This window comes from Cryptomeria japonica, chromosome 1 (genome assembly GCF_030272615.1).
Source record: "Cryptomeria japonica chromosome 1, Sugi_1.0, whole genome shotgun sequence".
Classification (NCBI taxonomy): Eukaryota; Viridiplantae; Streptophyta; class Pinopsida; order Cupressales; family Cupressaceae; genus Cryptomeria; species Cryptomeria japonica.
This window is the reverse complement of record NC_081405.1, coordinates 610,513,563-610,527,974: the sequence shown is the minus strand read 5'-3', so window position 1 is coordinate 610,527,974 and position 14,412 is coordinate 610,513,563. Positions and strand designations below refer to the sequence as shown.

Here is a 14,412-nt window from a genome sequence, read left to right as displayed (position 1 = left end):
TTACTATGTAGCCATTAATGAGTCCCCATATGTTGAAAATGAATGATTGTCACATTCTTGAATAGATCATCTATTAATTCCTTATCCTCTTGGCCTCTAGATTTAGTCCTCCACCTAGCATGTCATTTTTTTCCTACCTCTAGATCAAAACCAAGAATAATGGATACAAAGCTTCTATAAATGAGATCCCATTTCCAAATGTAGTATACATATCATTGAATTCAATCTTGATATAGCCACTTGCTACTATAGCTATCCAGTCTGGTACCCATTCCAACTTCAACACATTGTCACTAGTAAATATTGTCTTTTCATCAATTTCAATGCCATATTTTTCTTGTTTTAGACTCAAGACAATATACCAACCTTTATCAAGATATTACATTGACTACATCAATTTCCTTTAATTTTTTAAATAATATTATTTGCATGATTGATCGGAAATAGATTATCTAGCATGTCACTACAACTTGTAAGTTTACTTTATCATGCATTTACTCCACATAACAACACACAAAAACTAAAAAAGACAAGAAAAAAATAGGGGAAGCCAATGGTGTACTCCATAGTACAACCAAAAAATGAACAAATAAAGAACCTAAAATATTGACAATGCAACTAGATCAAAAGAGAAAAATATGATCCAACGATGGTGATTTAGGCAACAAGGAATAACCAAAAAAATGAGTATTTGAACTTATCTCTTTATAATCTTTCCATGGATATTTGAAGGCAACCTAATCATTTTAGGGCATCTTAATGCGATTAGAAGGCACCTTAGTCCCATTACTCATCACATCTTATATCGATGTTGCCTCCTTACAACACACCTTCTAAATGACTTTTCTTTGCTATATTCTAGACGTAGTGTGGTTTATATCAAATGTAAATAACAATACACATGATTAAAAGATTCATTATAGGAAGGTAAGAATTTGTTTGTATCGATCCATGAGATCTATCCCTCATCTAATATGCTTACCCATGTCACTCACACCTAGTAAATAATGATCTTAAAATCAATAGAAAATAACTAAAATCTAAACCATCACACTTGCTGTGATACAATATGAAGAAGAGATTAAGCTAAAAGACTTTGAGATTACTTTTATTCAATTGGGGTTCAACTAGGATATATTACATTGATCTCTAAATGGCTATTTAAAGCCATTATTTCCCTTATGAAAAATGTCTGCATGAATCTAACCTCCTAACTAACGATGTAACTAATGATGTATTTGTTAAACTAAACTAATCTAAAATTAGCCATTGATAATGTATTACACCAATGGTAAACAATAATATTCTTAATCTTATGATTAGATAAAGTGAGAAATGACCTAAACCCATACATAACAACTATCTAGGTAGAATAGAGGAATCTCATGAGTAGTGAGACAAGGAAAAACCAAAATAGAATAGGTGCTTTTTAAAAAAAGAGGCTTTTGATAGGAGCAACAAACTAGTTGAAAGAAAAACTCATGAGAGGAGAGAATGAGAAGAAGGAGAAGAAGAAGGGAGAGAGAGATTTTGACTAGAGCAGGGAACCATTGAGAAATGAGGGTCCCAAACTTGATTAGGAGAAATATATTTCACTAACCTCAAAAGAGTAAGGGGAGAAGGAGAAGAAACTTGCCTCTTTTGACAAATAACAATTCAGGCAATTTTATCATGCAACCCCCTCAAAAATAGAAGAAACAAGAAGTAATCCCACAATAGGAAGAACAACAGCAACCATAATGGGTGCAACAAGAGAACATGGAAATCAGTGACCACCAAAGAAGATGGTACTTGGGAGGGAGAAACTTCCATAACAAGAGAGAAACTAGAAATAGGAGGAGGCTCCAAAGAAACATTAAGAAATACTGAAGGAATATCTTAGTATGAAAGGGACACACCTAGATCATGGTTCTTAGTAGTACCTTAGTTGGGGACCACCATACAGGAACCCTCAAAAGTCAACTAATCTTCCTTAACATCCTTCCACCAATTAGTAGTACCTTTCTAATGCACTAAAGAGTGGTCTCAAACCAAATGAATAGTAGCAAAGAAATGACAACAATGAAAGGTGGGACCTTTATAATCCAATTGTTGTGACCTTGAGGCATGTCCCTAACCATCAGAACCACTTCCCCATGAAGAGGTTTGGAAACTTCAATATCAATGAGAATGCACACAAAGGTGGGGTTACCCAAGCTATAAGTGACATCATCAACCTTCATAAAATAACTAATATAGTTGCCAATGTCCTCATAGTAGGAATCCTCCTAAAGTTGGAGAAGAAGATAAGGCATTTTGACCCAAATCAGATGCACGAAAATAAGCTCTATAATGGGGTTAAAAGAGGGAGTCTAAAGTTTTATAAAAGGAAAATGCTCTCCCTAAGCCCAAGGAAGCCCCAACACAATATTTAGATTCTCAGATGAATCAAACTCAGCAATGAAAAATCGAAGTTTTTTTATCTTACCCAAAACCAAAGGCTTCCAATAAGTCAGAACCTAATTCTGTAGGATGAGAAGAGAAGGCCAAAGAAATGAAAAAATAGACTAGTCTGCAACTCTAGAAGAAAGCTTCATTCTTAGCAACATCCGCACCACATATTATTATGAGAGAAGATTTGGCATAAGCGGTCTAAATGTGTGCTAGGGACAAGTAGGACTGAAACCAAATCAAGAAGCATGTGCATAAGTACACTTATTAATCGAGGAAGATCATAGGAAAGGGACAAGGTGATCACTAAGACCACTAACATCAACATTGTCTTGCCCTATCCTAAAACTAGGGCTGACAAAGTTTTTGAGCATAGGCACGACCTAACCAAGAGACTCTACTCTAGAAACCACCTTCACACCATGGCCAACCTCCCCACCCAACCCAACAGTGGGAGCACCAAGGAAGGAAACACGGTTGGAAGTCCCGAAAAAATCCCTATAAACATAAATAAGACACGAGGAATAAGAAGGAATGGCATTTCAAATGCAAAAACACATCCATCACTTGCCAACTTTTTCATTAATATGCAAAAAACACCTAGAAGTTGGAAAGGTGAAAGAAATTATTCGATTCTTAATGTTGTTGATGAATTCATTTACTACCCAAAATGATTGGCTCCACACTTTTATTTATCTCATATACAAATATAAGACCACTTCTTACAACTTGTGATACTTTTTGTTATCTTTCAAAATATTATTCCTCTTAAATTGTGTGAATGACGTCTATCTCTACTACAAGTGGTATTTTATTCCCATTCATCTTTCCAACAACATTATTTTTTATATATAGTGATTCATTTTAAAAATAAATTGCAATTGTTCACACCATAACTACAAATAAACTAGCATGGATGTTAAACTATAACACTTGAAACTCATTGTTCAAGTCTTAGTGTATTTACATTCTATAGTTAAACTCTCCCTACAATTTTGTTTGTGAATATCACTTATTTACCAATATTTAGAACATTATTCATTTAAATGTATTTAAATACAAATAACCCTTTTCATATGCCTTCTTGGATTCATTTCATGGCCTTGTGCAACCTAATTCCAACCATGATGTTGTTTTCCCCGTTTCTCTTCATTTTATTATCTCTCTTTTTATTTTTTATTTTGTTATTAACATTGTTAAGTAATTATTATTAGTTCATATGTTCAATTTTTGGTAGACACTACTACTTTGAAATTTTGTGTTTATAGGTTTCAAGATTGAGTTGAAATTGTAAGAGCATACATGGAATTGTCATCCATATCTATAGCCTCCTTTTAATGAGATCATATTATTGTACTTCCATATTGTTTTTTTTTAATTTGACATGCATATCCCAATTCATAATAGTTCACTTGTGAAAGTGAAAGGAAAATGTTAGGCTAAAATGTGCATAGATTACACTTTTCCCCTCTATTTTAGATTAACTTTGATTGGATTGTACCACATAAAATCTATAGTGTACAAGTGGTATGTTTTTAATTAAAAGATGGAAAATTAACTTGAACCCACCTTCACACATCATAAGAATCCATACTTGTCTCATTCAAAAATTAGGATTAACACATGACATTGACCTCCAAACTTTCAAAATTCAAAATTTACTAATAGCTCAGGTCAATAGTCCACCTACTAACAATTATATATTGACATAAGTGTGAAATGTGTGATTTGCATGATAGCGTGTTTGTAAAAGGAAAATCACTATTTCATTCTATGAAGCAATCTAATTCATCATCCATCTCTTATCCAATTATGATATTATAATTTAGAGAGAGTAATGCATCATTATAACATCAACTAACATCAACATTTGCATCGTTAGCAATGGATGCGATACACTAGACAATTGTTTTATATGTCTTTGATCCTTACTCAAAGTATTAAATTAGCTCAAGAGATTTGATGAAAGAGAATAACCTTTGCACAACTAATTCCTACACTATCTATAGATACTATCAGTCTTCTACTTTAGACTCAAACCCTTGTAAAATAAAGAATAAATTTGTGAAAACATCGCAAACTTAAAATTCATCTAAATTTAATTGCTAAATATAACCCATAGTAAAAACTCTACAAATTACACATAAAACTAAATTCTCATCTCCTTTTACCATTTGTAAAAAGAATGCTTACGTCCAATTATCACTACTCTTAATTCTAGAATAACTTTACTATTATTTATATGCTCTAATACCATTTATTTGTCTTCAATAAAAAGAAATAGATAGTAAGTTGTAACCCACATGAGAGATGTTCGCATGTTCATTGAGCCTAGTCATTTAATTTATTCATCTTAACTTGTACAGAATAAGTCAAAACAATTATAATTTTAGTTTCATTTTTTTTATTTTAAAGCTGGAAAGATTCGTCTGCTGCTTTTGGCGGAGGGAATCTAGGGTTTTGCAGGTCCAATCCCCTTCCTCTGAGGAATGTTTTGGGTAATAACAGATCGCGAATGCCTCTGATAACGCCTTATTAGATATTCCCTCCGTTTTATTCAGTCAGGCAAAATCATATAATAGAGATGATTAAGGGAGAGCTGAAGAGTGAGATTGTTTCACTATTAGATGGTGATCCATTTGAAGGATTAGATGCAGGGGATGGCGTAAAGAGGGCAGGAAAGAAATATTTTCTGCCCGGAGAATCGTTCAAGAGCTGGAGCAATTATGGAAAAGCTCTTTACCAAACACCCCGACGTTTCAAAGACCGTGCGCTTTCAAGGGCTGACGAGATGAAAGAGGTGGGAGAGATCAGAAAGAGGAGTGGGAATGATATGAAGAGGACCCTCAACTGGTGGGATTTAATCTGGTTTGGATTCGGTGGGGTGATCGGAACAGGGATTTTTGTGCTCACTGGACAAGAAGCCCACAAGGACGCAGGCCCTGCTATTGTTCTTTCCTATGCTCTCTAGGGATTCTCTGTCATGCTTTCTGTCTTTTGTTTCACCGAATTCGCAGTCGAGATTCCTGTAGCAGGTAATTTGTAATCCCATTCACACCCCAGAATTCTATTTCAATTTGGATGTTCAGTAATTTAAGATCTTATCAAAAATGGGACAGAGGACAAAGGGATGATAAACATTGGTCGATTAAATTTGATTATTTAGATTTCCGCTAGTGCTAGTTAATTGCCCATTTCGATTAGTTGATCAATTTTCAGTGTCGATACAATTTTTTCTAAATGTATATAATTTACCAGAAATTCTCAATTTCCACCTGTTAATTTCTTACTCATTATTACCGGATAGGCTATTCCTCGTGGGCATTGCCCACTGGAATCAGGAGTTTAACACCAGAAATATTTTTCGGTTGATTGAAAACGGGGAGAGAACAAGTGCGTTGATAGAGTCTCTGTATGGAATTCTATTGTAGGCGTTGATAGAGGCTCTGTATGGAATTCTATTGTAGGCTAAATTAAAATGCTGGTTTCGTTAATTTTACATTGCAAACTTTGCCCTTTTCCTTCATCCGCACTGTTGACAGCGCCTATGGTAGGATTTCTCAATTTCTGGTGTAAACTTTGTGTACTAGGGAGTTTGGTTTTGGTTCTTCATTTCTTTGCTGTGGCAGGGTTTCATAATTTTTCCCTACAAACTCTACCCATTTCTTCTCATTTGCATCATTTACAACAAGAAACGATTTATGCATAAGCTTGAGGTAATTTACTTGCCATGGTTTGAGTGAATTTTGTTTTGCGGAATCTATACGCTGTCAAATCATTTTTTTATTTGTTCTCCTTTCGATACTTCAAATCCCAATATTTTCAGATTGGCTTTTTGATTAATGCTATTAGATTGAGGTAGCAATTGTAGGAAGATTAAGAATGCTGAGACAGAGTCTAATGAGAAAAAACAATTTGGCATGATTACTGTCAATGCAAGAGGCACATGAATTACTGATTTGTCAAACTGAGAACATTCAGAAAGAATCAAATGATAAAAATAAGAGTAAACTACTTGGTAAAACCATGGTTGAAGAGTGGCAACAATTTGACATGACTGGTCAAATTTGGGGATACTATGACCAACCACACAAAGGGCTGTGTCAAGAAGCAACAGCTCAAAGGAGACGCTTCTCAATATTTAGAGGGAAGTTAGAACTCAAATAACTCAATAAGTTGAAGATTAAGGTGCACAGCAAATACACCTCCGTCCATTAGGAAACATTGAAGGCTGAGGCGTAAGTGCAGAGCTTCAGTCCTCTTATCTTTAAAATGGTTTTTGAGACAATTTCTTGAAGGCTGAAAGGCGTAAGTGCAGAGCTCTAGTATAATGACCTTTGGGATGGTTTATAACCCAGTTTTATAGGAAAGCTCTATACAATTATTTTTTATTTTCTGTAAGGCTTCGATCGTTTGGACTTCAGGGGTACATCTCTACCAAAAGTAGGCCCCCAAGGTATTACAGCCACAAGCAGAATGGATTGGTGAGGCAAAAAAAAGTCATATCATCTGTGCACTTGCAGGTATTCTTAAGGCGTTGAAGTAACAACTGTTGTACATAAATATTATTTTATAAATATATGTTCATCTGGCTATCATTCCCTTCTATTCATCTAGAATTATCATCAGTGTTATTTACAGTTTTATAAAAGTTAAAGCATTCAAGACTTTTATTGCTCTTATAGATGGATCATACATTAGATTGATCTTCAAAAATATATACACTTAATATTTAGACATGACAATACTTAGATACACTACTAAAATTTGTAATGTTAATTATGAAACAGCTTACTTCCACCTTTTATCTTAATTAAACTATTTGATTATTTAAAACTTTAAAACAATTAAAAAATATGCCAAACAAACTAATTTTTTATTTCTCATTCTAAACCTAAATAATGTTAGTGGTGAAAGAATATACTCTGAACCATCTGCCTACTTGCAGGCCTCCCATAAACAATTGATATGGTGTAATTAAAGCACCTGCTGTCTATATGTGGGACCTTTTTTAAACAACCTATATATTAATAATAATGACAATGAACTGGCCATTTTTGTTAATTATATTCTACCAACAGAACAAAAGTTAAATCATTGTGCAGTTGGACATAGATAAATGCAATAGAACGTCTAAAATAATGATGACACCAAAACAAATGTTTTCCTTATAAAAGATTATAGACTCTTGACAAATGATACAAATACTAAAATACCATTTTAATTGGAGCGGCACCATCTTTGATCATAACTTTTTTGTCAGGCGGTTCTTTTGCATACTTCCGGGTGGAGTTGGGAGACTTGGCAGCCTTCATAGCCGCAGGAAACATAATCTTCGAATCCGTGTTTGGCGGAGCCATGGTGGCTCGATCTTGGACCTCTTATTTTGCCACTCTACTCAACCACTCCCCAGATGACTTTTGCGTCCACACAAACCTTCCCTCAGATTTCAACCTTCTGGACCCCATTGCCGTCGTGGTAATCCTTTTGGCCTCTCTCACCGTCATTGTGAGCACACGACTTGTAGAATTTTGAACCTGATCTATCCTCTCTGAACCAACTGATTAGTAAACAATAACAACAAAAAGAAGAAAACACCAATATCTTTATTGAAGCTTAATTAAAAAATTACATAGAGGTTGTATATATAAAGAATTTGCAGTCTAGAAGAATAAATAATAACTGCAGTTCTAAATATATTCCTAGCTTTGCATGGAAAGCTACTAAGGCTCTCAAACTAAAAAAAGCAAACTACTCCCTAAATTAAGAATACAATAACTGCATGCACAACATGCTTTATTTACTAAAAACAAACTCATGCAAAAAGCAAAACTAAAAATAGTCCTAAGGATTCATGCATGTTGGAGTACATGCTTTATTTGCATGAATCAACAAAAAAAACTATTAACTAAAAATAGCTTATGCATGGTGATGAATGGATAGCTTCATGTCCAAACTGGAGTTACATGGAGCTGCATGCTAGAGCAGCATCACTTATCAACATACTCCCCCTTGATGCTGAGAGGGCTGACAATCTTATCTCGTAGTGCTATAAACTGAGCTTTCGCAACCGCTTTGGTGAATATATCTGCTAGCTGATCCTGGGTGTTGATGTGCTTCAATTCGACATCCTTCTTTTGCACCAAATCTCGTATGAAGTGATATTTCAAATCAAAATGCTTAGTTCTGCTGCGATGAACCGGATTCTTAGCTAACTTGATGGCACTCACATTGTCACAATAAATTACTGTAGGTTGAATTTGTTTTTCTCCAATTTCTTCCAAAACTTTTCTGAGCCAAAGAGCTTGTGTACCTGCTGAGGTAATTGCAATGTACTCCGCTTCTGTAGATGAGAGGGCAACAATACTTTGCTTTTTTGAGCTCCAGGTAATTAAACCAGAACCAAAAGAAAAACAATTTCCAGATGTAGATTTACGGTCATCCATACTACCTCCCCAATCTGAATCACTAAAACCTACAAGATTGAACTTTTCATAAGAGTAGTAATGAATACCAAAACTTGAATTCCCTTTCACATACCTCAAAATCCTCTTGGCTGCCTTCATATGTATTTCAGATGGATTTGTCATATACCTTGAAACAAGTGAAACTGAATAGGCAATATCAGGCCTCGTGTGGATTAGAAACATCAAGCTCCCCACAATACTTCTGTAAGTTGTCTCATCAACTAAATCAGCACCATCATCTCTACATAACAAATCTCCATGAGCACTTGGAGTGGAGGCAAGGTTACAATCAGTCATATTAAATTTCTTCAGCATATCCTGTGCATACTTTGTTTGACAAATGAAAATGTCATCCTTACTTTGATAAACTTCCATTCCTAGAAAATATTTCATTAGACCAAGATCTTTCATCTCAAATTCTTTCATCATAGCAGCTTTGAATTCATCTTTCATCTTCGAACTACTACCCATATACAAAAGATCATCAACATACAAACTTATGATGAGAATATCAGTACCTTCTTGTTTGTAGTATAGGGTAGGATCACTCTTACTTCTCTGGAAGCCATTCTCCTGAAAGTATCCATCAATCCTAGCATACCACGCTCTTGGTGCTTGCTTGAGGCCATACAAAGCCTTCTTCAACTTGTAGACATAATTATCTTTTCCTTCCACTTCAAAACCTTGTGGCTGCTCCACATACACTTCCTCTTCTAAGTACCCATTCAAGAAGGCACTTTTCACGTCCATATGATGTATGCTCCACTTCTTTTGAGCTGCTAATGAAATCAGCATTCTTATGGTCTCTTGTCTTGCTACTGGTGCAAATGTCTCTTCATAATCAATTCCATACTTTTGTGTGAAGCCTTTAGCAACTAATTTCGCTTTGTGTCTTTCAACACTCCCATCACTGTTAAATTTTGTCTTGTAGACCCATTTGGTGCCAATCCTTTTTTTGTCATGTGGAAGTTCTGTTAACTCCCAAGTGTCATTCTTGTGAATGGAATCCATCTCTTTTTCCATGGCTTTCACCCAAACCTCATTAGTACATGCATCTTCAAAACATGATGGTTCAAAATCAGCCTTGGCTAATAAAGCAAAATTCACTGTTTCACCTACTGGGTTTTCTTCATGTACTTGATTTCCACTCCTCTGGTAGATATCACTCAATCTCCTTACTTTCCTTATAGAACTTGGAGAAGAAGCTGGACTTGAACTTGGTACTAAAGAACTTGATGAAGGGTTGCTCGGTGGAGTTAAACCATTGGATATAGAAACATTAGTTGGCTACTCATGATCAATATCAGCAATTATATCATCATTCAAAATAGATTTTGGCTTCTCAACATGGCCTTTTTTATGACCATAAACTCCCCCTTCATCAAAAATCACATCTCTTGAGACAATAAGCTTGTTAGTGAGGGGATTATACAATCTATAAGCCTTGCTTTTCTCACTATACCCAATAAAAATACATGACTCACTCTTTGCATCTAACTTCTGTCTATTCTGATCCGGTACATGCACATAAGCCAAACAACCAAAAACTTTGAAATGATTAACATTAGGCCTTTTACCATACCAAGCTTCATAAGGAGTCATCTTTTCTAGTGCACTGGTGGGGCTACGGTTGAGGATGTACACCGCTGTAGCAACTCCATCTCCCCAATAAGAATTGCTCAATCCCTTGGTTTGTAACATGCACTTTGCCATTTCAACCACAGTACGATTCTTCCTTTCAGCTACTCCATTTTGTTGAGGTGTGTATGCAGTAGTAAGTTGCCTCTTGATGCCATTAAAATCACAATAACTTTGGAAAGCCTTTAAGCAAAACTCTCCTCCACGATCAGTCCTTAAACATTTGATCTTGCACCCTTTCTCATTTTCCACAAGGGCTTTAAACTTCTTGAATGTATCCAAGGCTTCATCTTTGGCCTTCAAAAAATATACCCAACAATTTTGTGAGTAATCATCAATAAAAGTGATGAAATATGATGACTTACCCAAACTCTTAGTCTGCATAGGACCACATATATCTGAATGAACAAGCTGAAGTGGGTGATGAGCCCTCCATGCATTGCCCTTTGGAAACTTTTCTCTTGCATGCTTTCCTTTAGCACAACCTTCACAAACCTCCTTGTGTTCCTCAACCTTGGGCAAACCAGAAACTAATGCATGTGAGGTTAGAAACTTCAAACTATAAAAATTTAAATGCCCATACATGAGATGCCATAACCAACTTGAATCCTCATAAGCCATATTTGCCAAACTGTTGTTATGTTCATCAAACTTCAAGGGGAACATCCTATTTCTTGTCATAGAAACAACAGTGATCACCCTATTATCCTTATTCTTATCATAGATAGTACAAGTCTTATTCTCAAAGACTACTCTATAATTTTTCTCACATAGCTGCCCAACACTTAACAAATTGTGCTTCAATTGTGGAGTATAATAAATATCATGAATACTCTTTATACCTTCTTTTGTTTGGACCTCCATAGCTCCTTTGGCAACAACCTCCAATGATTTATCATCACCAAGCTGGATCTTGGATTTGAAACTTCCATCTTTTGTTGAGAACAACTTCTCATTCCCTGTCATATGGTTAGAGCATCCAGAATCTAGGTACCAAACATCTTTACTAGTATTTTCACCCTTGGCATAAGATAAAAATAAGTGATCAGGAGGATTGTCACTACTTTCTTGAGCATAGTTACCACTTTTACCTTCTTTCAATCTACATTCTTTTTCAAAGTGGCCATACCTATTACAATGGTAACATTGAACATTTCTCTTATCAAATCTGCCTCTACCTCTTCCTCTGAAACCACCACTTCCTCTTGAGCCACCTCTTCCTCTACCTCTTGAAGAATTTTGGCTTTGCCCTTTACCTTGGCCTTGATTGATTTTGGCACTACTGTTGCTTGCATCTTCATTTTTTGTGATTAGCAATTTAGAGGAAAATGCTTTCTCTACACCTTCAAAAGAATCTTTCAATCTTTCTTCATGAGACATCAGGGATCCAACCAGTTGATCAAACTGTAGTTTTGTCAAATCCTTGCTTTCTTCTATGATTATTGCTACATGATTCCATCTGGGTGTCAAAGATCTCAACACCTTTTTTATCAAAACTTCATTGCTTACAATTTCTCCAAGTGTAGCCATTTTATTGACCACATCTTTGACTTTGACACAATAATCACTTATACTTTCAGCTTCTTGCATCTTCAAATTCTCAAACTCTTGCTTCAATGTCTGAAGCTTGACCACTTTAACTTGATCACTACCCTGGTAAGCTTCTTGTAGAGTCTTCCAGGCATCTTTGGCAGTTGTTGCTCCTGATATTCTTGGAAATAAGCTCTTATCAAGAGCTATCTGAATGTGAAACAAAGCTTGAGCATTCTTTTTCCTTGTTTCCTTCTTGCTGTTCTTTCATTGGCTGTAAGGGCATTCCAATCAGTTGGCTCTTCATAACCTGATTCAATAATCTCCCACAAATCTTTTCCAATCAAAAAGGTCAGCATCTTAATGCACCAATAATCATAATCATTCCCATCAAATTCTGGAACGGGCATATGGTTAGAATTTGACATGATTAACTTTGGCGAAATTCCAACAATAAAACTTTAACCCAAAACAATTTTACCTGCTCTGATACCACTTGTAGAATTTTGAACCTGACCTATCCTCTCTGAACCAACTGATTAGTAAACAATAACAACAAAAAGAAAAAAACACCAATATCTTTATTGAAGCTTAATTAAAAAATTACATAGAGGTTGTATATATAAAGAATTTGCAGTCTAGAAAAATAAATAATAACTGCAGTTCTAAATATATTCCTAGCTTTGCATGGAAAGCTACTAAGGCTCTCAAACTAAAAAAAACAAACTACTCTCTAAATTAAGAATACAATAAGTGCATGCACAACATGCTTTATTTACTAAAAACAAACTCATGCAAAAAGAAAAACTAAAAATAGTCCTAAGGATTCATGCATGTTGGAGTACATGCTTTATTTGCATGAATCAACAAAAAAAAACTATTAACTAAAAATAGCTTATGCATGGTGATGAATGGATAGCTTCATGTCCAAACTGGAGTTGCATGCTAGAGCAGCATCACTTATCAACACGACTAACCTCCCAACTCAACTGGATCTCAACTGCTCTCAACACCATCATCATCCTCTTCATCATCACCGCCGGCTTCATCAAAGGTAACCCATCTAATCTAAGCCCTTTCCTTCCGTACGCCGTCATGGGCGTCTTCCGAGCCACAGTAGTAATTTACTTCGCTTACGGAGGCTTCGATGTCATCACCACCATGGCGGAAGAGACGAAAAACCCGTCTAAAGACATTCCCCTGGGCTTGCTCGGCTCCATGTCGGGTGTAACCGTGATATACTGTCTCATGGCACTGGCTCTCGTTCTCATGCAGAGCTACACTGTACTGGATGTTAATGCCGCCTATTCTTTAGCATTTCAAAGCATCGGATGGAAATGGGCGAAATATGTTGTGGCACTGGGATCTCTGAAAGGAATAACCACTGTTTTATTGGTGGGCGCAGTTAAACGGGGAAGGTATTTAACACATATTGCCCGAACCCACGTGATTCCGCCTTGGTTTGGCTTAGTGAGCATGAAGACCGGGACACCTGTTAACGGAACGGCATTCATGGCAATCGCCTCCGCATCGTTGGCCTTCTTTTCAAGGCTGGATGTGCTGTCTAAACTTCGCGCTATCAGCGTTTTGTTCATATACACGCTCTTGTTTGTTGCTCTGCTTGTGAGAAGACACTATCTTACCGGGAAAACTTCTGCAAGTCAAGCTTTTCTTTTGACAACGTTCATTGTTGTCATTATATGCTCGTCCATAGGGACTTCGGCATACTGGGGTCTGTCCAGCGGATCAATTGGGTATTGCATTATGGTTCCTATTTGGTTTTTGGCCACTGCGGGTTTGGCTGTGTTTGTTCCGCAGTGTAGAGAGGCCAAAGTGTGGGGAGCGCCAATGGTTCCGTGGGTTCCTTCCTTGTCCATTTTTATCAACGTGTTTCTGATGGGATCAGTGGATTATGAGTCGTTCATCAGATTTGGGGTTTGCACTATTGTGATGTTGGTCTATTATGCCTTCTTTGGACTCCACGCCTCGTTCGATGCGGTTTACTGTGTTGGTGACAACTAAATGTATTATATTTCAGCTTTGTTCAATAAACTAATTAAATCTAAAGGAAATGAATTACATTAGGATTGGCGTTTTATCAATTGAAAAAATTATAAAAGATCATAATGAAAACACAGTCAATCGATCGTGAAGGAAACAACAGGACAAACAGAAAGGCACGTGAACTTGCAGCCTTACAATCAGAGCAGAGAGATTTAATGTTTTCATCAAACATACAAACATTACAAAAGCTTAATGCAATGAATATGGATAACATATTTCAAAAACAATTCAGCTTGAAAAAGGGCAGCCTTGAGCAATACAAATCTTTTTATTTCTTAGCAGC

The 14,412-nt window shown here is 36.0% G+C and overlaps 2 protein-coding genes across 2 annotated transcripts; both read left to right on the top strand.

The window, feature by feature from the left end:
* Positions 1-5,014: 5,014 nt before the first annotated feature.
* LOC131060089 (cationic amino acid transporter 5-like) lies at positions 5,015-5,723 on the top strand. Its single transcript, XM_057993192.1, has one exon. It carries the CDS (start codon positions 5,015-5,017, stop codon positions 5,399-5,401), a length of 387 nt encoding a protein of 128 aa, XP_057849175.1. The 3' UTR covers positions 5,402-5,723.
* On the top strand, positions 5,117-14,339 carry LOC131060090 (cationic amino acid transporter 5-like). The gene is made up of 3 exons (XM_057993193.1): positions 5,117-5,465; positions 7,694-7,932; positions 13,020-14,339. The coding sequence occupies exons 1-3, from the start codon at positions 5,414-5,416 to the stop codon at positions 14,085-14,087; spliced, it is 1,359 nt and encodes a 452-aa protein (XP_057849176.1). The 5' UTR covers positions 5,117-5,413; the 3' UTR covers positions 14,088-14,339.
* Positions 14,340-14,412: the final 73 nt, after the last annotated feature.